The 26,254-nt window shown below is 30.2% G+C and overlaps 2 protein-coding genes and 1 non-coding gene across 3 annotated transcripts in view; all 3 read left to right on the top strand.

Moving 5' to 3' along the window:
- Positions 1-3: 3 nt before the first annotated feature.
- Positions 4-427, top strand: LOC123293195 (peptidyl-tRNA hydrolase 2, mitochondrial). The gene has a single exon (XM_044873931.1). The coding sequence runs from the start codon at positions 4-6 to the stop codon at positions 388-390; it is 387 nt and encodes a 128-aa protein (XP_044729866.1). The 3' UTR covers positions 391-427.
- Positions 428-6,137: 5,710 nt separating this feature from the next.
- The window catches only part of LOC123292773 (dynein axonemal heavy chain 8-like), a 47,327-nt gene continuing 27,210 nt past the window's right edge, over positions 6,138-26,254 (top strand). Inside the window, 33 exon segments of the mRNA XM_044873488.1 lie at positions 6,138-6,198; positions 6,479-6,701; positions 7,151-7,302; positions 8,208-8,406; positions 9,012-9,175; positions 9,249-9,425; positions 9,782-9,969; positions 10,941-11,229; positions 11,291-11,458; positions 11,626-11,642; positions 12,070-12,165; positions 12,605-12,734; positions 13,362-13,475; positions 13,951-14,077; positions 15,175-15,377; positions 15,833-16,148; positions 17,026-17,185; positions 17,479-17,693; positions 17,750-17,886; positions 18,116-18,296; positions 19,403-19,740; positions 19,804-19,967; positions 20,660-20,914; positions 21,324-21,435; positions 21,496-21,624; positions 21,973-22,172; positions 23,158-23,329; positions 23,398-23,551; positions 23,615-23,745; positions 24,326-24,559; positions 24,626-24,831; positions 25,478-25,698; positions 25,917-26,202. Coding sequence (XP_044729423.1) covers positions 6,157-6,198; positions 6,479-6,701; positions 7,151-7,302; positions 8,208-8,406; positions 9,012-9,175; positions 9,249-9,425; positions 9,782-9,969; positions 10,941-11,229; positions 11,291-11,458; positions 11,626-11,642; positions 12,070-12,165; positions 12,605-12,734; positions 13,362-13,475; positions 13,951-14,077; positions 15,175-15,377; positions 15,833-16,148; positions 17,026-17,185; positions 17,479-17,693; positions 17,750-17,886; positions 18,116-18,296; positions 19,403-19,740; positions 19,804-19,967; positions 20,660-20,914; positions 21,324-21,435; positions 21,496-21,624; positions 21,973-22,172; positions 23,158-23,329; positions 23,398-23,551; positions 23,615-23,745; positions 24,326-24,559; positions 24,626-24,831; positions 25,478-25,698; positions 25,917-26,202 — 5,900 coding nt within the window. The 5' untranslated portion in view covers positions 6,138-6,156.
- On the top strand, positions 14,124-14,194 carry Trnag-gcc. The gene has a single exon. It is a non-coding gene; the product is annotated as a tRNA-Gly (tRNA).

The raw sequence follows: 26,254 nt of genomic DNA on the forward strand, positions 1-26,254 counted from the left end.
AAAATGATAAAATTAATTGCGAAAACATTCGGAATAAACAAGTACAAAATGGTTTTAATTGTACGAACAGATTTACGTATGAATGCAGGAAAAATAGGATCACAATGTGCTCATGCAGCTGTCGATTTATATCGGCAAGCTTTGAATAATCAAACTATAGGATTAAAACAATGGTCATTTTTAGGACAACCAAAAATAGTTTTAAAAGTTAATTCAGAGAATGATTTACTTGAGATACATAAAGCAGCTCAAGTGAAAAATATGAATACATGTTTGGTGTACGATGCTGGTAAAACTGTTGTGGATGAAGGAACATTAACTGTTATGGGAATTGGTCCACATGAAGAAAGTGAGATTGATAGTCTAACGAAACATTTAAAGTTATTATGATTTTAAGTTATTAGGAATATACTTGTGTTGCTTTTGAGTTCGGAAATAATTATTTAAATATTAGAACTAAGTAATACCTCAATACTTTTATCCAGCATTTAATTTTTAAAAGTACAGTACTTTAAAAATTACATACAGTTACAAGAACGGTAACCTACCCTAGGATTTCAAATTATTCGACTGAAAAAACAAAATCTTTGGGTAAACAAAACAATGTTTGAAAAAACCGAAATTTTCAAGATTGTTCAAGTTATTTCTTCAAACGAGCCCTGCTTTTAATGATACTTGAAACACACATTTGTTTTAAGATTATGGTATTTACATAATCATATTATTTGAAACACTAATTTGTTAAATATTAGAAAAAATAATTTAAGTTAAAACTATCTTGTTAAATGTTTGTACTTTATAATAAAAAGTGATTTTCGAAAAATTTCATTATTTTCCATATTTAAAACTGGCATTTTTGAAATTTTATAGGTTTTTGAATATACAAAATTTAAAAAAAAAGACAGAATTTTTCATGCAATGATAATCATTTTTCATAATGAACTGAAAATTCCAAGATTCTTTTTATAGCTGCTTCTTGGGGTACATATAAGTTTGTAAATAACAGGACCAAGATAAAATTTTTCTGCCAAGGATGGCGTAAATGACGAAATGTGTGTACAATTCACAAGAAAAAGTTGAGCAACTACTGCACGTACGATATCTGATTGATTTAAACATTCCAGTAATTGGAGGACAATTACTGGTGAACTTGCTAAATAGATGTCTAGCATTCTAGACTTATGGAGTTGCCAGTTGAAAACCCCCTATGCAACTATGATTTTTCCCCAAGTTCAAATAAGCCTGAAACAAAGTTTATAAGAAAATTGAAGATTTGTCAAAATTTTACAATTTTCTGAAAGAAAACTAATTTTAAAACAAAAAATTTAGCTCTACGAGGCTGATATTTCGAGAATGGTAAGTTAAGACGGATTTTAACCGATGGAATTGATATTCGTTTTTTGTCACTTTCAAAAAAATGTTAGGGAAAGACACTCCGAGCTTTTCTTCAGCTGCTCCTTCTGCATCTGAAACCATCAAACAGAATTAGATAATTGCCGAGAGTTTGTATTTTTTCTTATAGACAATGAATACAAAGAAAGTTTAGATAATTAAGTAGAGCTAATTGGCATCGTTAACTCAATGTAATAGAAAGAGACTTGTTAAATAAAGCATAAAACATCTTTAATTAAGTTATTTAAAAAAAATTATTTTAATAATTATTTAAATAAAAAATTTATGTAACGAAGAAATTGTAGTTAATTTGATCCTTTGTCTTTGATCATATACTTTTCTAGGTACTTTAATAATTGTTAAAGCTAGGCTAATTATGTCTTAATAAATTATTTACAAAATTTAAAAGCATATAAAAACCTGATTTCAATATGATCTGATAAATTCCTGATGAAAATGGATATTAAAATAAAGCCAATTGAATGTCATTTCGAGATTTTTAAACAAATATTAAAAATTCAAAATATGTGGCCATATGAAAAATGGCCAGAAAAAGTTAATAAAATTCTATCAACAATTTCATTAATTTTGGAAGTGCATTTATGTGTTGTGGCATTGTTGGATTTAGCATTACATAAACCTGATGAAAGTATTACCGATATATTGAAAGCATTAGTAGATTGTGCAATTTTGGTTATAGCATTGATACAAGTTGGACATTTTCGATCTTATCACAGGACCTTCAAACTAATAGAAAGAGAAATTGAAAATTTTCGATTACCGTGTCAATTTCAAACCTCAGATATATTTACAATGAATCGATTAAAATATCGATATCGTATTTTGTATTGGGCATGTTTGATATTTACTTTTGGTGTATGCTCAGGTAATAAGCTCTTCATTTGAGTCTAGAGAATCCAAGAAAATTAAAGTTTCTAAACATCTGAAATATAATATGCCATGGATGATCACTAAAGGTTGTGTTGAAAATGTTTTGAGCGGGATTTAATATGTCATAGCTAGAATAATAGTATTAGAATCCATCAGAAAGTTCTAGAATTTTCAGGAATTATCCAGAAATATTCTTAATTGTTAGAGAATGATTTCAAATGTTTGAAAATGTCCTACAACTTTCAGGGATGAAATTTCGGGATTAATTATGCTCGGAGATGCCGAGCATTGCTTCTGGTGTGTTAAATATAGAAGTAATTTTATTTTTCAGCAAATACCACAAGTATTACTAATTCTATCTGGATGTATTTCATTCACAATAAGCGTAGTTTACCACAAGATTCGTGGTATCCATTTAATGCCTTAAAATCACCAATATTTGAAATGCTGGTATTTGTACAATTTTTTGGGCAACTGTTTATGGGACAAACATTTAGTAACGTTTTTATCTATTTTTTATCGATGAGCGTCATGCTATACTACCAGTTAAAAATTTTAAATCAACATTTACGGAATATTGTTAATGTGACCTTACTAGATTTTGGAATCAGTAAATTTTTAGTTGAACAGTTTGATTTACAAATCAATGAAAAGTTTCATGAAAGGTATAGGCAATAGTTAATACATGACTGTAAGAAGTAAAGCATCACTATTATATGGAGATAATGCTTTCTTCTAGAGTGGAAGAAAAAACACAGCTTATTAACAAAAGCTTAGATATTTTAACACTCAGTTCGATTTTTGAAAAAGAAAATAAAAAGTTTAATCAACAAGAATTTAATGAAAAATTATACAAAAATCTGAGATTATGTGTTCAACATCACCAGGCAATATTGAATATCGGTCGCATATTGAAGGAGACAATGCAACCGTTATTTTTTTTAAATATGTGTCTTACAACTGGATTTATTTCCATATTTTTATTTTTACTCATTTATGTAAGTGTAAAATTGCTTTTGCCTCCCTTAAGAAGATCGTAAAATTCGATTAAAATTTTTTTGTAATAAGAAGCAAAGATTCAGAAAATTTTTGGAATTTGAACTTTTCATGAGAATTTTTGAGTAATTATAATTTTGTACATTTCATGTTCTTACTTTATAGCAAAAGTATAAGCATCTTATACGTCTCTTTGCTTTATAGTTTGTTTCCTTACCTTCTGAAACCAGATCTTCGATTTTGTAGAAAAATAGAAGAAAAATTTGGGTCATTTTGCGATTTTAGTATAAAGATCTCAGCTGAGATCTTGATACTAAAATTCATCCACAATATTACTTTGTATGCGATTTTGAACGGTTTTTCAGAAACTTCACGCACACTCCTTAAATTGACCCAATCTTTGTATTTTCTGGGTCAAAATAACTCTGGAAAAATGATTTTTAGCTAAATCGAATTAATAATAATAATTATTATCGGGAAACAAATTATTTGTTTCCCGATCTTCGAAATTTTCTTAAGGGTATGCCTTTGTTTCGGAATTTGAAGAAACTTGCTGTAAAAGGTAATTTTGACAAAAAAAAAAAAAAAAAAAAATACTAAAATCTGATTCATTTAATAATTGGGTGAATAGTTTTTGAGAAATTGCATAAAATCCTGTCGCCTAATATTGCATTCTAGCTACAGACTATACGACTTCGAGCTATATTACTATATTATAGTTGAGGTTTGCGAGTTATTTGCTAAATACTTAAAATATGTAGTTAGTTCCTTCTTTTTTGGCGCCTATCAGGAACCTTGCTGGAATAAGTCCATATCCATTTAATTAAAAGAATTTACTCCACGATTTTTGAAAAAAAAATTTTGCTTACGTATTTTGGTACAAGTTTTGTTGTTTTTCTTTATTTATTTTATTTATGAAAAATTTTATTATTTAGTATTATAATGTTTGCAATTATTATTATTTTAGATATCTAATATGAATAAAATGGTAGTTTTTATTCAGTATATGTATTTGGAAGTAATAGCATGGTTTGTTTATGGTTTTTTTGGTTCTCTTCTAACATACCAGGTAGTAAAATCTGTATAGTTTATTTTTATATGCAACTTGTAACACTACTTTGTCCTTTACATAGTATATCATATATTAACTTTTCTACAAGTTTTCACACAATGATTTTTCATCACTCAATTCCAGGATTCTATATTCGATTCTATAAGCAAAGCACAGAATGGGGGTAGGACTTACCATCGATTTTATTGGCTAAGTATGAGTTTATGTCAAATATATGTACCGTTGCATTTGTTAAATTTGTTCACCCAAAATTTTGATTTAATTTTCCTCTCTCTGGGCTAAAAATTATTTTTTGCTTCTCTAGCATTACTAATTGATTGAGTTATATTTTCTCTTGCTAGAGTCAAAAAGTAAGATTAGCAACTTATGAACTGCCATGGTATATGTTGGATAAAAAATGTGTATTCGCAATGAAATTTATGGTAATGCGATCAATAAATCCAATTATGATAATGGCAGGAAAAGTAACACCGGTTTCATTAGAACTATGCGTTATGGTTTGTATGCGACTTAAAATTTCTTTAAAAAAAAAATCGTTTCATAAATTTATTTCTGTTTCCGTTTAAGATGATTCGTACTGGATTTTCGTACTATACTGTTTTAAAGGGAATGAAAGGTATAAATGAAAATATGTTTTAAATTTTAAAACAATTGTCGATACTCCAAAATCACAAATTAATTTTGGTAACTAGAAAATTTTTTACTTTTCAATCTTAATATTAATAAATAAAATTTAACTTTTCACCAAGGGAATATTACCTAAAGACAAGCTTTTATTTGATGAAATGATAATTTGTATTAAACTAAAAAGAAGAACATCTATAATCAGCTTTACAAATAATTCTTGTACACATTTATTGCTAATTTTAGAGCACAGAGTTCTTAAGAATTAAAAAATTAATTTAGTTTTTCAACACCTCCACCGTATTTCTGCTATTATAATTTATTTCATAATGTTTTATTTTGAAACCGTAATAGGTACTACATCCTAACGTGAATGCGAACTCCAAACAACGATATAGGCAAGTATCAAACAGTAGGTATACAAGATCGTAAAGTGGATACAATTCTTTCATTATGCGATGTTAGACCCATTTGATACTTACCTAATTCGCTTTTGCCTTTAGAATATGATGTTGTTAATCAAATAAAACATAATTTTAAAACTAATTTGAGTTAATTATTATTTAATCAATCCTGAGTAGATATGAGGTACCTCTTCTCAAGTAGGATGGTATCGAAGTATTAATTTTATTAGTCTGTATAAACACAAAAGTCTCAAAAAAAGTTTCTTGTTTTAAAATTTTTATTTGTAATCAGAGCAGGTGTTGATAAAATATCGATTTTATTATTTAGAAATATCGATCGATATTTACTATAGGTATAATAATATTTTTTTGGGCGATATATCAATAGTTCAATATTGAAATGATATCAACGGTCGATATTTTTATTTTTCATTTTAAATACCTTATGAAAATTCCTTGGAAACTGCGAATAACTTGTTTGGGCAGACAGTTTTACCAAAATACTTATCAACAACAAATGAAAACTGTTTACATACAAAATTATTTGCATTTTTAAATATAAAATTTGTAACTTCATTTTACGTTTTTTTTTTTAATATTTTAAAGTGAATTATCAAATTTGATATAAGATTTTTTAAATATTAATAAAAAGAATATTTTTAATTTTAAATCATAATGGAAGAAAGTGATATTGAAAGTGAATCACCAATAAAGGGTAAAGAAGAGAGAACCACCACTAAAGTAAGAATAAGGGATAGGAAACCCCAATCCCGTGCTATGTCGGTGACACAATCGAAACTGAATTTACGAATGCAAATGGTAAGTGTAAAATAGGAGAAGTAATAAGATTAATTAATTATTAAAATCGAAAGTTCCAAAAATCATTTTGGTTCGGTTACGAAAACCGAAAATGAACAACTTTTTTATATCTCGCTTGGTTTTGAGATTGTTGGTAACATCGTGACATGAGATTTTGATAAAATATAATGACTAGATTATTTTTAAAAAAAATGTAGAGATGGTTACATATAAATCTATGTCCTATCAATTTTTTTCTCTTTTGGAAACTTATTAAATATTTATTTTTATTATGGCATAGAAATTGTTAGAGGAAGATCGCCAGGAACGTGAAAGTCAAATAGGCTCAGTGCATCGATATATTTTGGAAAGTGCTGCGTTACTGTTTGGTGTAACAGTCGATGATTTAATAGAAGGAATTATTGATTCCGAAGAAAACTTAGAAACATTTAATACTTTATTTCAGCCCGGTGGGCGGTGTGTCGGAATTGTCCACTACCAAATGGAGGAAGCCCCAGGAATACGTAAAATACTTCATTTATTGACTTTAAATTTTAAATTTTTTAACTACTACCAAAACTCTACCCCGTTAAATAAAGTATTAGTTTTGTAATTTTAATTATCACTCAGTGCCATCTTATCAGGGAGTCAATATCTTATAGTGAAGTTAAAGTGAAATTATAGGATTATAAGCAACGTCTCTTGTTCAAGACGTGTTAGGCTCGGTGTGGATTAAAAAAATGGGAGATATATCATTCAACTTGGAATGACATCTAGTTATAATAACAAATGACGCTGGCTGGTTATAAACAAGTAACAATAATGTAATTTTTTGAGAATATTGTGGAGGCTAGATTAGGCTGGTCGCTCACGATTCAAACTTTTATAAGAAATTCTTTTAAGAAAATCTGTTACACGTCATATATTAGAATATTCTTTTACCTATATTAATGAAAATTTCAATTTCTTAAAGTTACTGGACGATGGAATCCTACTCTACCAAAACACACTAAAATAAAATCAGCAGCTTTTACGTCTGGTGATACTTTAGCATTAACTGATATGGGTGTAATCGCTTATAGGCTGAATGCAAAAAAACCAATTGAATCCAAAAATGTTGCTGATGTAAATATCAAATTATTTTGTTCAATAATATGATTTAAATTTCAAATTAGTGTTTATTGAGAAAATTTCTAAATTATATACTGTACACTATTGTTGAAACCAAAGAGAATAAGATAGAGGAGAGGTTCCCATTACTGGCAATGTTTTAAAAGAGTATTCAACGTCTCCAGTGATTGTGTCCAGTAATAAAAATGAATAACTCGCGGGATAACCCATTAAATTGAATTGAAATTTGAAAGTAGGAATGTGCCAAAACTAATTGATAACGAAAAATTGAAAATTTATAAAGTTTATTCCTTTCAAAGAAAATATATAATTTCATGTAAATACAGTAGTGTATAAACTTTAGTACTGGGACACAAATACTAGATGGCATTCGTGCCTGTATACGTGACCTCTCCTCTATCTTATACTCTTTGGTTTAACAATATACGTTTCAAATGCAAATACTTGACAATCTAGGCAATGCCGTAGAGTAAATCTTTTAACTTTTCGCGTTCCATAGCTATGCATGAATATTTACCGAGGGTGCTAAAGAAACATAATTCATGAGCGTATGATCCAAAATTATGCACATTTTTTTTTTTTGACCGTTAGATTTGTAGAGATGATGTGTACATACATGAAATAAGTTTGGTTTACAAATCTCAAAGATGAAATTGAATCTTTTTTTCATTTCACCAAACCATACACAAATTTGTCAGGAAAATATCCTTTTTTCTAATAGAAGTTAGATTTTCTTATCGCACTATGGCTCCTAGCTTTGAAAGATTGAATCATCGAAATGAGATAACAAGGGATCACCCACTAATTTCATTGAAAAGTGATTTCAGTAATTTTCCACAATATACACAGCAAATATATTTTAATTGAAATACATTTCTTAAGAAAAATAATATTTTAAGGATATTTATCTACAACCAGTGTTTGTTAAGCCTCCCGAAATGACAGTATGTGATACAGTAGTCAAATTGTTGGATACAAGTATTATACCAGCTATTCATGCGCAATCCGATTGGGGTGAATTAAATAAAACTGAGCCTGGTCGCTTAAAACGTATTCAATTTTTGGATAAATTTGATCGATTTGTTCATTACCTGAAAGGTATTTATTTTTACTACACTTTACCTGTGATTGGAAAAATGATTTTCTTAACATTTTTCATAATCAGTTAATTTATCTAATAAATCTGCGTAAATAAGTATTACTTGAAACGTAAAACGTTAAATTCTTATTTAATTTACGATAAGTCGAATTTATTACTGGGAAGAATGGCTTCCGTATACCCAACATTACTTTGATGGATTTATTCTAAGAGAATAAATTTTTGGTTTTTGCTTCTACTCAAATTTCGTGTTCAGGAGGTCCTGAACAAAATGTACACAAAACTTGAGTAGAATCTTCAAAATAATGTTGTCCATTGAGAATTAGTTATTTGCGTCAGTAGAGCGACATGTGTAGGCTCAAGCTTTCGAGCTACAGGCAAAAAACTGAAAAAAGAGCAAAACTTTCGAAATTATTAGGCTCACAAAAGTTATGTACACCTCCTGGAATTGCGCAAACTCGGATTACAAGCATTTAGGACCAAATGATGATATCAAAACGATTTTCAGCTAACTTAGCCTATGTTATAAAACTTGCTGACATGTCGTAGGTCAATCGATTCGACGGAAAATTTAATTATTTATTATTTATATTGATAATTTTAGAAATGAGAAGTAACGTTGATGCTCGTGTTACGTTTAACATCGATTATGAATTATATGAAAATTATTTATACTCACCAGCTGCAGCGAAACAAGCTTTGAGTAATGTTGAAGTTTACAGAGCGATTCACTCTCAAGTGCGACAATGGATTCGTCAAATGAATCACGTAAAAATTAATTTAACAATTTTTTCATACATTTTGATTTCAAAATCACTTGATTTTATTTTGATATTTCAAGGTAATTGTTGAAAGAAACCAATTACGTCGTGAAGATGATAGTTTTGGACCTTTCAAAGAATTAGATTATTGGCGACGTGAGTTAGCAAAATTTGAAAGTGTTATCGAACAAATTAAAAGGAAAAAATGTCAAATGTACCTTTTTTATGTGATGGCTTCAAAATGCGAATTAGGAAAGGTTTGAGTGAATCTATTATGTTACTTTGTTATTACAATCTTTTTTTTTTTAATTTGCTTTCATGCCTGTTCATTTGTTTGTTCGGTACAAATTTTGTATAGTATTGGTACACTTTCCGAAGAAGATAGAAAATTAGAAATGCAGGACAGGTATAAATAGGACGCACATATAATTATGAAAAAAATATCATTACCTTGTAAAGCTAAATTGATTTTTTTCCCATCGCTTCCACCATATTTTGATATATTGGGTATATACTTCTCGTTTTAGATTTTAAATTTGAGTAAATATATTTTTCCCCCGAAAAAGCCATAGGTATATAATTCCCTCAATATTTTATTAAACTGATAAATAAAATTTTGTAGGAATGGCGGAAAGTTGATAACCAAATCACTGCTTGTGCAAATGAGGCTAGAGATATTGTAACTTATTTATACACATTGGTTGATTTTTTTATACCATTTTATACAGCAGACCCTATAAAAATGGGTATTACTCTTCCAAGTATAATATATGCAATTCGGATGATTTACGGAAATTCAAGGTATCTACAATTTGAAATTTTTTGATTCCGCAATCGATAAACTTCAACAGAATGGTGGCTCGATCGAAAATAATTATGTTAATTTTTAAATCTAAATGGCTCTATATTTTGAATGGATATAATGACTAATTCACATGCTTAATATTAATATCATAGAGATGAGGCCATAGAGCGCAGTGAAAAAAGTAGAAAGATACAGAAATTGTAGGCGTATAAGAGAGATGAAGACAGATATACGCGACTGTCTCTTTATCTGCTTCTCTACAGCTATACGTGCCTACTTTAGTACGTTATCTGCCTTTCTTTATTGCGATCAACCGTTTGGCGGCGACTTTGCAGCTCTGTGGTTTTATCTCTATGGTCAATATGGTTATTGCTAAATATATTGATCGTTTGAGGAACATATTGAAACAAAAATATCCAAGAAACTTAAAACAGTTTAATTTTGATTGAAGTTTTGTCTATACTTCGCGCTCTTTTTTTGGCGAAAGCTACCTGTGTTCAAGTTTTTAATTGACACTATATTGGTCAATATTATGGATTGAAAGGTGGATTTGGGGGGGGGGGGTTTCAAAACGGTTTTTTTTTTGTTTTCAATAATTTAAATTTAATTTAAATGTTTTTTTTTATTTCCACCGACTAGTTTAGTTAGACTTTTGAATCCATTTATTTATTTAAATAATCGTGCAACCGCCTCCCCCCTAAAATTTTCAGAATTGATTTAGACTTAGCCCAACTACATATTAAAAAAATTCAAGCTATTTATTTAAATTTGCCTTGGTGCTCGTACATCCTTAACTAATTTTAATACTTCTTTTTGTTCGTGTATTAAATTTTCGATACGATAAACATCAACAACCTTTCGAAAAGAAACTAAAATTAATATCATAATATACATGATTAATAATCGAAAGATTGTTGATGTTTATGGTTTTCAAAACTTAGTAAAATAAATTTGTTAAAATTTTAAGATATTTTAATACGACTGAACGAATATCCGCATTGTTTGTAAAAATGACAAATCAAATAATAAATGTTAGTCGTTCATATTTAACGGAAAATAACACCAAATCAATATGGAAACAGAAGAAACAAGATATAATAAAGAAACTTGAAGTATGTTTAAACTTATATACACGATACTATCATTGCTATAGATCCACAAATGAAAAAATGGCTGAAGCTGGAGAAAAACTGTTTGGTTGTTCTGAAACATATATTTTTGGAAAATTGGAAACATTTAAAAAACGTTTAGAATCGGTAAAGATTTGTTTCGCTATTTCATTTATCCTCTATACTTAAAGTATTTGGATCTTTGCAGATTTCAGATATTTTAGAAACAACAATGAAATATTCGATATTAGATAGTAGTACGTTTGAGGGTATTGCTGCATTTGCTGAACGTTTTAGAAATATGTTTAAAGAAGTAGCCAAATCAAAAAACGATCCTTTGGATCATCGTAAAACAAAATTTGATGAGGATTATATTAAATTTAAAAGTGGTGAAAAACAATTTGAAACTGATATATATGAATTTCTTGTAGTTGAATTACGTAAAGTTGATAATGTGGATGGATCGTTACGAATTTTAGCAAGGTATCACTCGAGTTTTACCTATTGGCTTTTTATTAATTTTATTTTATTTTTTTATATTAGAAAACGTCCACGACTTTGTAAGCTAATTCCAGTTTTTTAGGTTTAATAAGGCAGAAAATATTTTACAACTACTCTACAGCATCCCATACATATCTATTTTAATACTAGCTGACCCGACAGACGTTGTCCTGTTTTAATTATGATTATTGAATTCGTTATCGATACTTCTAAATGATCCCAGTGAACTTCATTTCAACTACAATTTATTTAATTTTAACCATTGATCAGTGATTAATCTCCATTAGTCTGCTTATCCCGCCCACTTAGTTTTACTACTATTTCTTGGACAGACTTTCGGTTGTCGACCTGGCTGTCCTGGGGTGGGATACACTTAGACCAAAGAAATAATAATAATAAGAAAAAATCGCATAGTTCAGACAAAATATAATGCAAAATTTTATTCCCTATTTGTTCGTCAAGTGTTATCGTGTTTTTGTCTTTTAGATTGTATAAATTAGGCCTGCCATGTTTAGAAATTGAACAACGCTATTTGGATGTAAGTGAATTATTTCAAGCTGAAATTGGATACATACGGGATAGGTAGGTCCGATTTTAATAAATAAGAATAAAACTTATAAATAACATCTTTATGGGTTATTTATGGAGGATGTTTAACAAATTATACACGTGCCAAATCGTTTAACGCGACCAACCCTAAAGAAATGCAATACTATCCTGATGGAAAAAATATTTGAAGAAATGAAGAAAGAATAAGTCTTAGAAACTCTGAAAAAATCTTAAGAACTCTGAATAACTCGGCATTTTTCACCGTTTTAGGACTGCCTAAATCAGAATTATCGTCCAAAAACGTTGAGAAATTCAGAGTTATTTAGAATTCCTAAAACTTTTACAGAGTTTCTAAGATTTCTTCAAATATTTTTTCCACCAGGGAATATCTAACTTCTTTTCTTTTTGGTTGGTTGCTAAGCGATTTGATGAGGACTTAATCTGTAAACAAGTACTGATTTTGTTTTTATAGTTATAACGAATCACGGCAGAAACCTCAATTAGGACGTTGTTTAACACCAATAGCTGGTCGTATAATGTGGGTTCGACAATTGTATCGACGAATTGAAGCTTACATGGATATTTTCAGATCAATTCGACCTGTAAGTATTATTGATAATTAAAATTAGATTTTATTTATTTCATACCTTGTTTTTATTACTATTCCATTTAAATTGTAGGATTAAGTGAAATTCGAAAAATTATATGTAAACCAAATTTTTCTCTTAATTTCCATTTACATGGGTAAATACTGATGTTTAAGAAAAAATGTTTCAAGCAAAAGTTGTTGATTTTTTATAAGTTACAACTTAAATTTTTATTTTATCTGTAACGGTGTACAAGATGGATTCTTTTCCATTTGATTGAATGAGCAAAAATCGAATCATTTAAAAATCTCAGTCAATTTTGAAGCTATAGAAAGCCAAAAAAAACAAAAATTATTATTTGAACTATTTTTACTTGATGCATAGTTTTTTTTTGTAATTTGTAAAAAATTACAAACCTCCTTCACATTTCGCATTTATTTTGCTACCAAAAGTAATGCACCCCTCCTGGTGAGGTCAAACTCGGGCTACTATTGGGAAAACTCGGATTACACGCATTTAGGACCAAAAGAATGTATTAAAACGATTTCCAGCTTGCTGGAAATTAATTCTCAAAACGATTTTTATGGATTTTATTCGATTAGCCTATAATGTGTTTACAATTAAAATATCAAAACTATTTAGGCTCTACTTGCGGCTCAAGTCCAGAAATGTGTAATGATGTATAATTCTTTATGTATGGTATTTCAACAATATGAAGACATTTATCATGAAGGATGGTACGATTATGTGGACGAGGTATTTTTGTTGATAAATTATTGAATAAGTTTATTCAGTTGTCCCTTTGTTGTGACCACAATCATCAATCAATTATTTCAGTAAATTTCTTTCGCATTTGTATGAGATCTCCTTTTCATTATGCCCTAAAGCAAATACGAAAAATTCCACCCGAAAAACCATGATGCAAACATTGGCTAGGGAGGAAAAGGGTGAATTGTGCCCACACTAGAAAACTCGTTGCATATTAAAAAAATTTACAATTGTAGTATTAGAGTGCAGTAGAGTTGTAGGATGCGCTAAATGAAGAAAAAAAATTTTTTGCACGATTCATTTATCCGTTCTTTCTCTTTTATTATTACACTACCACTTTTATTACTCTTGTCATTACTCTAAAGTTTTGCTCCACACCCAGCAAAAATTATACTTTAACCCCGTCGCCCATGTAGTGTCCATTATGTTCAAATTGCAATCTATTATATTTTGATTTTTTTAGATACAAATATGTTTAGCTCAGTCCATACTTTTAAAGCATCCAATTACTAATCAATTCATCGTAAATTATGATGTGCATATAACAGAAACTATACGAGAGTCTGATTATATGTTTCGATTGAATTTAGGTAAAGATTTTAAATATGTTAATATTATTCTAATTTAAACACATGAGCATCGTTGGTTCAGTGGTAGAATGCTCGCCTGCCACGCGGGCGGCCCGGGTTCGATTCCCGGACGATGCATTTACTTTTTTAATATTTAATTATTTAAATATATAGGCTTCAAAGTAAAGTATATATGTATACTAAAGTAAGACATTGATTTTACGGGTAATTGTTGCTATTATTTATCAAAAATGGATGTAAAGTGATTAAATATGTTCTGAAACTCAAATTATACATTTTTTGTACGGATATCTTAGGGTATCATTGATTATGTATTGAAAATTTTAACTAAAAAGTGTAAAATAAAAAAATAAATTTAAAAAGTAAAAAAACTCGTCTGTGTTGAAAAGAAAATAACATACCCAATAGTCTCATCGAGGATTTTACAGTTAGAACCCAGACTTTTACAGTTGGAAAAATTTAGAATTAATAATTCTTACCAATCCTGGGCCCGACTGTTAAAGTCGCTATGTAAATTATAGGACTTGTTTTTTTTTTCTTTTTAGTTTTTAATTAACGCAATAAGGTTTTTTGATTTTTAAAATTTATTTTTTATTATGTAACTAGATACAATGGCCACTTTTGGTGGAATCTGGCAAATCTTGAATAAATCCGCACAGAATACATTGATTTTTGGTTTCGGTTAATATTTTTTGAAAACTATGGATTAAAGTAGTTTTGATCATGATAAAAAGATCTCATGGATTCAACCCTCTAAAATCATTCTTTTCCGAGCAAGTTTTCAAAAAATTTTAACCGAAACCAAAAATCTATGTCTTGTGTGCGGAGTCCTTTATGATGTTCAAAGATTATTTACGTATCAAGCCAAAAAATCTAAATAAAATTCCACACAAAAAATCCAAATTTTCTGTTTATAAAAATTTTTGGCAGTTCTTTAGTTTTAGACACTAGCAGAACTTTATTCACTAATGAAAACTTTATGCGAAAAGCTTCCAGAATAAAATAAATTATTTATATGATTTTTTACACAGATGTTCCAGATGTTGGGCAAATATTATCATTTTACAAACATCGTTTATATAAAAATAATGAATTAGTTAAAGCAATGGTGACAAAAAATAATTTTATGCGTGATGAAATTTTACAAATATATCGTACATTAGGACGACATTTAATTTATAATGTACAAGAAAGTTTTAAACCAGCGTTTAGTACAATAACTTGGACATCATTATTGATTTCTGAATTTTGTGATGGTATGAATATATTGTTGGATCGTGTCCATAGTTTTTTTAAGCGGGTTCGTCAGTTTCTTTTTTAAAACGAATGTAGTTTATTCGATTCGTATTTTTAATAAATTTCTCTCTCACAATACTGCGCTCACATATAACTCTAATAAATACCTATGTACAATACCTGAATAATAATAAATAATACCTCAATATTATTCAAATACCTGTTCACAATTCTAGATAAATATGGTGGGAACGCAACTAAATACATATAAGTGCATAGTAAGGTAATATAATACATTATTTATATGCGCTTCCACCATTTAATGCATTTAATATTGTGTCTTAAATTGTCTAATGTTCCGCTCAACTTCCTTAATTTTTCCTCTCATAAGAACCTTCTTCTGACAATAATTAATACAACAAAAAAAGAATTAGCGAAATTGTTCCGTCCGTTCAACCGTGATGCGATGACCAAGGAAATAGAGATTCATTTTTATATATATTCCCATTTAAAATTTAGGTAACAGATATAAAGGATGCAAGAGTTGATCCAACACTAAATTCTATACGCAACATGATATTAATCAAACTACCTGTCTATGCTGTTGATTCTAAAGAATTGTTACGGAGTGTTCTAGAAAATTCATATACGTTTGGTGCGGACTTAGAAAAAAAATCGCATGCTTGTGAATTGTCGGTCATTGAATTGGTGAATGAATTTATGAATATTATTGATATACCAGATTTTGACGATATACGTTACAAATGGTTAAATGTAAAGCGTGCGTTAAAATCAGAAGTATCGTTGCCACGTTTAAAAGTTTCATTGGATAGCGGTAAGTAATTATTTTTAGTTCTAAACCAAAAAGATTTCAATCTTAAAACGAAAGGATACCAAAATTATAATCTACTTTGACGTGTATTTTAAAAACGTTGGGGGTATTTTTGTTTGATAATTATATCTAATTCCTTCAACCCACAAGTTGGTCGGACTCATGCTCATGATCGAAGATATCCTTGGCCTCCTATTAGATAATAAAACAGTTTAATAGCAGTATCTGTGCGTATTGAATAGGATTAATCTTTTTTAATAATATAGGTTGGGAATTTCGAAAAAAGATTCGAAAAAGTTAAATTTGCTTGGGTGGTTCGGAAAGATAAATACTCCAAAATTCATAGTGAATATCCAAGCAATACATTAAATTAAAAAAGCAAAATGGCATTCATTACTGGTCCGCAGGCTCATTGCAAAAAAAAATTGATGATTACATCATCGTTGAGATTTGTTGTGTTTTTTATGGCCTGGTGGGTAACAACATTCCCAGCTTCAAGAACAAATAAAAAAGTTTTTTCTATTTATCTACCAGAAAGATAATAAAAAATCATTTTTTCCGAAATTCTATATATTAGACTGTTTCTTAATCAACACTCAGAAAATTGAAACAAGCAGTCGGTCAACAGACTCCTTCATCACTGATCTTTCTAACAGAATCACAAAATAACGAATACCTTTCAATTTGAAACTTAGGGACGCCATCAAAAATTTTCAAATACCCGTTCAAAAAAACGTCTTGCTACTGAGATTTTTTTATGAAAGATGCAGTCCACCGGGACATACAAAAATATATACAAATTCTAAACGGGGATCATGCTTTTTGGGCGTGGGCTTGCGTGCTAGAATCAATCTGTATAATTAGAAAAAAATTTCCTTAGTTTATCAGGAAATTGATATAAAAAGTTTACAAGATAGCAAGCAAGTGCTCAGTGATGCCATGGATTTGTTTTTATATTTTAGTCATCGTTGTGTCGAATTTATAATATCTTCCATGCGGGACACATTTGATGTGCTTCGAAAACGTGTTGTAGCTGATCGGTATGAAATCATTAAATCAAAAGTCCCAAAGTAATCCTTGCATAAAACCAAAATTATTAATTTAATAATTTTTAGATCATTTCTGCCAGTTCCTGAAGACTATTTTAACTTATATAATTGTTCTCCACAAAACTTTCTAGGCCAACACATGTTGGTGTAATAAAATTAAAAATGACACAAATTGTGCATCAAGAACAAAAAAACGACCTTTTGGACAAGCTAATCAAATTTTATGCAAGGTCCAATACCGATATTGATTATCGAAACAAAAAATAACTCATTTACTATTTTAGAGAGAATAAAATTACTGTACCAATTGTACAAACTTACATGGAATTGTTGATACCAAATTTTTCAATAAAGCCGCCATTAGAAGATATGGATGCTGACTTACAAAAATGTGTACAATGTGTTATAAGTATTCCAAAAATGGTAACTATCTGGGGACAAAATGAGCTAGGAAAACCACAGAAGAAACTTAATCCAAATTTTTCTCTTGAATATGATGGTAACTATTTTAAAATGTTTTTATTTGCAAAATATTTAGAAAAATGATTATCGTAGAACAAATGGAATATGACGAAATGGAATTGCATTCATGCTACGATAGAGTTCGCCACCATAAAGAATCATGGAAAGCACGTAAACGCATGGCTAATCAAGTATTAAGATATCAGGAAGAGATTGATGAATTGTGTCAAGTAAATATTTTTATTTTTTCTAGGGCATCTCCCCTCAAAATTTTAAGCCCTGTAGTTTCGATGACAAGGGGGCAGATAGGCCAATACTCAATTTAATCTCAAGAGTTGCATACTTCTTCCCTTCATTATTACCAAACTTCTCAATCTCGCAAAGATACATTAGAGCACACGAGCTATAAAGCGTTCTTTATTTTATAGATAGCTTAAAACTTTTAATATTTATTTATAGAGTTTTCAAAAGTTTGCCCATTTATGGAATCCAGAACGAGACGCACTTATTAAAAAATTTGCGGATTCAGATCCGATTATTGTGGAAATACGTGAAGAATTTTTAAAATATAGGAATAATTTACAAGAAGTTCTTGATATTGAACCTGATATAGTGGTTGGGAATATTTCAGTCTTAACGGGTATGATAATAACGCATCTTAATCTTGAATATACTATACATGGAGATATAAATCGCCAAACTTCCAAAAATTTATTGATTCTTTACGAAATTCCGAGAAGAAAAGTTTATTGGCGTTTTTCGATCTGCCGTTAACGATTATAAGCTACGCTAATTATCGTATTCAATTTTAAGGATTTCATGACTGATAAGGAGATCTTCACTTAAAATTTTTAATAATGAGAAAAGTTGTTTGAAATAAAGTTTAGTATAATTAAACATCAGACCATTTTCGAGAAAATTGTAGGAATTAAATTTTAATATCCAAATTTTTATTTTAGAACTCTTATCTCAGTCATGGGGACTGAGAAAACTTACTCGACGAAAGTGAAAACTTAAAACTTTGGAATAACTGCAGGACTTCGGTCTGGCTCGAGCCTTCGGCAGTGGAGCATTGCTCGCATATAGCTCTAATAAATACCTATTCATAAGACCTGAATAATAATAACTACTAGCTACCTCAATACTATTCAAATATCTGTTCACAATTCTAGGTGAATATGGTGGAAGCGCAAATAAATAAATTTGAATATTAAGATGTAGTGTAATATGTTATCTATATGCGTTTCCACCATTATTTCATGGATTTTAATTTTTTGGTGCGGAACCCTCAAAAACATTTTGTAGTAGGCCGAATTGTGAATCTAAACCATCCTCGCATCCACTTGAACACACAAAATTTTATCAAAATCGACTCATCCGATTAGGAAGAGTTAAATTACAAACACACCATGATTTTTGTTCACCCAAAAAGTGCTGAACGTGCCAAAAGTTTTCACTTCAAAAACTTTGATTTTAAAGTGCAAATTTCTTTGTTATATTAAACATAATTAAAAAGTTGTCTCATGACGAATTAAAATTTATTAAAACTATAGGAAACCCTAGAACACCTTTAAAAGCAAATGAGGTGCTACAGATCAAACTGGTCACAACTTACAAAAGATCTTGCAAGACGCCTTCTTAGCTAAAATCTAATTAAACCTAATCCTTAAAACCATTATCCAAGCAGAGAACTGGCTAGAAAATTGACTGTATTACGGACGCTTAACCAATATTTTAATATTACAGAACGTGCAAAGTTAGGATTAGAAATTGAGGCTAGAGCATGGACTCAAAAATTAGGAAAATTACTGTCAGCAAAATATCAAGAACAACTAGATGGTTATGTAGACTTCATAAAGAGCATGAACAAATGTTTAAATAGGAAAATTGAAACTTTGGACGACATTCGTATAGGAATGAATTGTTTAGTTCATATTCGTGAGACATTTATTGAAACTGATTGGGGGCTTGAATTAATAGAGCAAGCGTATGCATTATTCAGTGAATTTAAAATTGATATACCCAAGGAAGATTACGAACGTGTGGATGGTTTACGATTCAGTTATCAAGCATTATTAGAAAAGGTAACTTTATAAAAAAATTGTGAATGAAAACTTTTAAAAGTTTTATAAAATTGCTTTCCATAGGCTGAAAATGTTCAAATGAGTATTTGTGAAATTCAAGGTGGGTATGCTGATGATTTAGTACAACGTATCGATGCATTTGGAGCAGCTGTAGATGCATTTGCGACCGATTTTGAAAAAAATGGGCCAATGGTTGAAGGTATTCCTGCAGAGGAAGCAAGCAAAAGGTCTTTAGTATATTCTGTTAATAAATGTAAACTGAGACAAATAATTAGAGGAGCAAAAAAATTCTCAATTTCTTTGTTAATTTTTGAAAAATTTCGAAAAGCTGAGAAATCTCTTGCCTATTCATCATGAATGGATATTTATAAAGAGCAATAAAAATTTGCTTCTTTAGTTTATTATAAAACTTTGACATTCAAGCAGGGAAGTAATTTGTAATTTTTTCGAAATATTACTCTTGTTGTGGCAGATATTCAAAAAGAGCAGAAATTTATTTGACCTTTTCCAATCAATATTGAGCTTTACAAAAAGATTTTTATTTCCATTAAAACAGGATTGATTGAGACCAAAAACTATTTTTCTAATTGCTGTATGATCTTTAGCTCCACAGATATCGGCGATAAAAAAGTGATTTTCTATAACCGTTATCTCAGATATCAACTGTCGCACAGAAAAAATAAAATATCCAATAAGAGCTAAAGAATCGAATCTAGCAAAATTAGGCCAGAAAACCTTATTTTGAGCATACTGCATTATTGGGTATACTTGAGTTAATACTTCTTTCATAGCACTGATCGCGGTGATGCCCAAAAAATTTCCAATATTTCAAAACAAGACATTTCAAATGAAAATGCCTTTAGTTTTCACTGCAAAACTTAATTATTATAAATATTGCGCAATACGTATTTATTTGTAGGGTTACAATTTTCCAACAAACATTTGATGATTTATGGGAAACAATGGAACATTTAGCATCAGGTGAAAAACTATTTGGCATGTATCCTAAAGAATATCCAATTTTGTTCACACTAAAACGGCAATTTACTATGTTAAATCGTTTGTACGGACTATATAATGCGGTAATGGCCACAATTAATGCGTATACACGTATTCCATGGAGTGAAGTAGATATGGAAGCCGTGGGAAATGAAGTGGCTGAATTTGAAAATAGGTAATATTTTCGCATAAATTTATGCTTGATCAAAAATAATTTTTTTGGAAATGGGCCGAGAGATGTACGGAAATATCCGTGAGAGATCGCGCTGTCGACATTTTATTCCGTAAATCTGGCCTCCACAAAATTCTATAGCTTTATCTGCTTAAAATAATCTCTTACCCGGACACGTCTCACCTTGGTCTAGGTGCTCTGCTAGGGAACATTTTGCGGCACACCTCTTATGTATTATTATTATTATGTATTATAGTCCAATCTCCCGTATTGTACCAAGATTTTATCTCGTAACCCTAAGCAGGGAGGAGATACAATTCCCAACTTTAAATAATAATAAAATAGTATGTATAGTTTTTTTCGATAATTTTGTTTAAGCTCGTTATTAATATAAAGTTCTCTTTTCATATAGATGTCGTAAAATGCCGAAAGGTATGAGAACATGGCCCGCATATATTGATTTAAGTAAAAAAATTTCTGATTTCAATTCTTCTGTACCATTACTAACAATGATGGCGTCAAAGGTAAAATTATTAATTAAATTAAAACCGTTATTGATCTCAATTATTTGCTAAAAATTTTAGGCAATGTTAGAACGCCATTGGGATCGTTTAACACAAGTCACAGGATTTAAATTTGACGTTTTTTCAGAAGATTTCACATTGGGTAATATTTTACAAGCACCTTTACTTGAATATAAATTGGAGGTTGAGGTAAATTATTTCTGAAAAAGTGCAGATTATGGAGTGATTTATTAGATCATGACAAGAATCCACACGTTTCGATGCGGCGCCACATGGAAACGTTTTCTCCATAATTTTCTACTTTTTGGTAAAACAATACAAAAAACTGACTCCAATGCCTCAGTGCATCCTCAATAATGCTTCGGTTTACCCGCAAAAATTTCATTAACCCAATCATAAGCCTTCTAGTGACGCTTATATGATCTACAATTGAGGATTTTTGATGTTTAGATAATGATCTATTAAACCACGCCTTAATTTTCTTCTGTTTATAGTTAAAAGAATTTCGGTTGCGCTATTTAAAGAATGTATTTTTAGGACATTTGTATTAGTGCTATAAAAGAAGCAGAAATTGATGCCAAATTAAAAGCAATTATCGCTCAATGGACTTCTGCACAATTTCGGCTTGCCAAATTTAAACAACGTGGAGAAATTATATTGAATATTTCTGATGTTCAAGAATCGCAACAGCTTTTAGATGATACATTAATGATAATGAATTCGTTAATTACAAACAGGTAAACTTATTTCCTTCTTCCGTGATAAAATCACGTTGTGCACAAACCTGAACTCGAATTTATAAAACTGCGACATGGAGCCTTCTGTTACGAATACAGAATCTGTCAGACTTGACACAGCACTTGGTAATATAAAATAAGGCGCCCTGGAAGTCCTGAGAAAAACCAGAGAATTTTCGCTTTCAAATATGAAAATAAGTAGTTTTAACATTAAGGAATTTTCTTGACATATCCTGTCACATTTGTATGTCTAAATTTACATTTACCTAAATAGTAAAGATTTGCTGGTTATTATTCACATCAGATGAGCTTCTTTCTCAAAAAAAAATTTTCCCATACGATTGGCATCTGCTTTCTCTTTCACCATATAAAATTAGTTCGTAATTTTATGTTTTTCAAAAAAGTAAAAAGCCTTGTGTTAGCCTTTGTGAAATTCATGAATTCTTTATACAGGATGGACCAATTACTACTGCTACCGAAAACTTCTTCGAATTTTTATATCTTTGTAGCGCCTTCAACTGCACAAAATTCACAATATGATATCCCTTTCGTATGGTTAAAACCATTTCCTAATTTCGAAGGGGACTTATTGAAGAAAAATTTTCGGCAGTAACTGTGGTTGTATTATCCGGAATATAATCACCTTTATATAAACATTTTTTATGTTTTGTTCATATATGTAATACTAAAGGTATATGGGCAGTTGGTACGGGAAAGAATGTCCAAACTTTACGGTGCCGACAATATTTGTTTTCTCTCTCGTTCGAGACATTTTATCTATACTGCGCATGCTTGAGAATTCTCTAAAATATGGTAACCATGGTTACCATTTAAAAATTTTAAATAGTGCATGCGCAGAGCTGACAAATGCGATCGGAAGAGTGAGAGAACGATACACTATCTGTTTCACTTAGTCCGAACGCCTTCCACTTATAGGAACTGCCCATATACCTTTAGTATTACATATATGGTTTTGTTCATATAGATTCAATGTTCCATTTCGAGCAACTATTGCTACATGGGGTACAAAATTACAAAATACAGCAACGGTATTAGAAAAATGGATAGCGGTTCAAATGTTATGGATTTATTTGGAAGCTGTATTTGTTGGTGGTGATATTGCAAAACAAATGCCAACCGAAGCAAAGCGTTTTATGGTAAATTAATAATTCTATTTAGGTACAATTTAATAGTAAAAGTCAATTTAATTTACGTATTTTTTTAGAGTATTGATAAACAATGGATAAAAGTTATGGCAAGGGCACGTGACATTCCTCAGGTAATTGAATGTTGTGTTGGAGATGATTCTCTAATGATTATTTTACCATTCTTATTATCTCAATTAGAAATGTGTCAAAAAGGACTTGCCGGCTATCTAGGTACGTATATATTCTTCGGTCGAGTAATAAAAAAAATAACAGATTGATAAATTTTCTTTCTAGAAAGAAAACGTGCTATATTTCCACGATTCTTTTTCATATCTGATCCACAATTATTAGAAATTTTGGGACAAGCTTCTAATCCTGCTAGTATACAACCCTATTTATTGGGCTTATTTGATGCTGTAAATGAAGTAAGTGCTTTCGTTTTGACTTAAAAAATTAATATTATCCAGTAGTTGGAATTTTTGGTATAGTAATAGCATTAGGGAGGGTGCAACTGGGACATTTCCTTTTTATGAAATGATGACCAATATATACCCTTGTGGAAATAAATCTGTTCTGAAACTCAGAATACTTAGTTTGAAATTCAGAAAAAGTTTGAAGTAAAACTATCTCTGAAAATTCTGAAAACATTAAGTAAATTATTAATCATTTAATGACAGAAAATAGTAATAGATTGATTCTGTGACTTTCGGAAGAAGAGTTAAAAAATATTTCAGAAAAGTAGTAACAAGTAGTAGTAACTCAGAATATTTCTTCCGAAAGAGTCTCAATCTATTACCATTTTCTGTCATTAAATGATTGATTCAGAGATAGTTTTACTTCACAAATTCTTTTTCTGAATTCTTCAAACTAAGTATTCTGAGTTCCAGAACAAATTTATTTCCACAAGGGATAATCTGAATGAGTAATGAGGATTGGGAACACTCAAACTTTAAGATAAAATTTAAACAAAGAGTATTTTGACACAAATTTTCTAACTGTAAATAGATTGGCTTTGATGAGAAACTTCCCGAACGAGTTGTAGCAATAATGTCAACATGGGGAGAAGTTGTACCTTTAGAAAGGCATTTTAATGCTATTGGAGGTGTGGAGATATGGTTGGGAAAATTATTAGCTTCAATGCGTGAAACAATGAATAGTTTAATATATCAAGTAGATCAAATATTGAGATATTCAACAACATTTGATATTATCTATGCTTATCCAACCATGATTGGACAGGTATCTATTATCAGAATTTCGTGAAATATCTTTCCCAATTGACAAAACATAAAAATATATTTCAAGGTTGCACTTTTGGCTATACAAATATATTGGACCGCAAAAGTAGAAGAAGCGTTACGGCGTTCAGTATTGGATAAAACTATAATGCGTTATGTCAATTCATATTTTTTGGATGAGTTGAATGATTTAATTGAAGATACTACTAAAATTTTAAACTCAATGGAACGTACTCAATTAGAAACTATGATCACAATTCATTTACATCAAAAGTAAGTGCTAAGATTCTGATTATCAAATACTGAAACAAATGACAGAAACAAGTTTTTATGAGTTTTAGAACAATCAATTAATTTTTTAATCTGTATTATATAAAAAGTAAAGGCACGAAAAGTTGCGTTAAAGCTTAATTTTTGATTTATACTTACTCCAAAAGAAAATTTAGTTACCTTACTTTCTACATTTTTACAAAGAAATGATAATAGAAAGCTATTATAGTGATATTTCCAAAGAACATAGAAGCGCAAAGTGCAATAAACGTTCTCTGCCTAGGGACTTTAGAATTCGGTATTTCATTGAATCCTTCTTTTAAAAATGATATCCGATCGTAACGAAAAAAAAAGTGAATATTTCTCTCCCAAGAAGCAGAAAGTGGGGCGAAGAATGAGGATGTGGAGTTGACATTTGGGCAATCCCGCCTGATCTTGCCCGACTTGCTAAAAAAGCGGTTTTTTTGTAACCGAGTCAAAAGTAACAAGAGGTATCCACGCAAGTACAATCGAGCTTCATCTCCACATTCTCGCATCGAACTTTGGTAGCATCTATAATACCTCTTGCTTAGATGTATTGCTTAACGCATGTTCTCTGAACGTAGATGTAAACTGAACGATTAGTATAATAAGATAATGTACTTTGCAGAGATATTATGGATGAATTGGTTCATTTAAGAGTAAAATCTCCCATTGATTTTGAATGGCAAAAACAAGCTCGATTTTATTATGGATATGATTACGACAATTGTCTTGTACGTATAACCGATGTGCTCTTTATTTATCAAAATGAATATTTAGGAGTTACAGAGCGTTTATGCATTACACCATTAACGGATCGTTGTTATATTACGCTAGCACAAGCGATATGTAAGTATATTAGAATATAGCATTTTGTCCAGTCTTTGTCGGTTTGATCAAGAGCTGCAGCGCCAAAAAGTATAAACTGAAATGTAATTCATATTTTTGAAGTGATATCCTTTGATTTTGTTCTTTTCTGCATGTTTGCCATACATTTGATTTTATATATTTTCAGCCCAATAGACATTTTTGCGACAGGTTATAGCACAGTTATTATTAAATTTTAGGGATGAATCAAGGTGGAGCACCAGCAGGCCCAGCTGGGACAGGAAAAACGGAAACGACTAAAGATATGGGTCGTGCATTAGGCAAATTTGTTGTTGTATTTAATTGTTCTGATCAAATGGATTTTCGTGGATTGGGACGCATATTCAAAGGTTTAGCACAATCTGGTTCATGGGGTTGTTTTGATGAATTTAATCGAATTGATCTGCCTGTGCTATCGGTAGCTGCTCAACAAATTTATATTGTTTTAATGGCTCGAAAACATCGAGAACCGTTTTTCATTTTTAGGTACGTGACATAGCATTCTGTTTTGATATCCTGCATAAATCTAATAGGAAAT

The sequence above is a fragment of the Chrysoperla carnea genome, chromosome 2, assembly GCF_905475395.1.
Source record: "Chrysoperla carnea chromosome 2, inChrCarn1.1, whole genome shotgun sequence".
Taxonomy (NCBI): domain Eukaryota; kingdom Metazoa; phylum Arthropoda; class Insecta; order Neuroptera; family Chrysopidae; genus Chrysoperla; species Chrysoperla carnea.

Coding starts and splice junctions, on each gene's coding strand:
- LOC123293195 (XM_044873931.1), top strand. CDS start 4: ATGATAAAATTAATTGCGAAAACATTCGGAATAAACAAGTACAAAATG.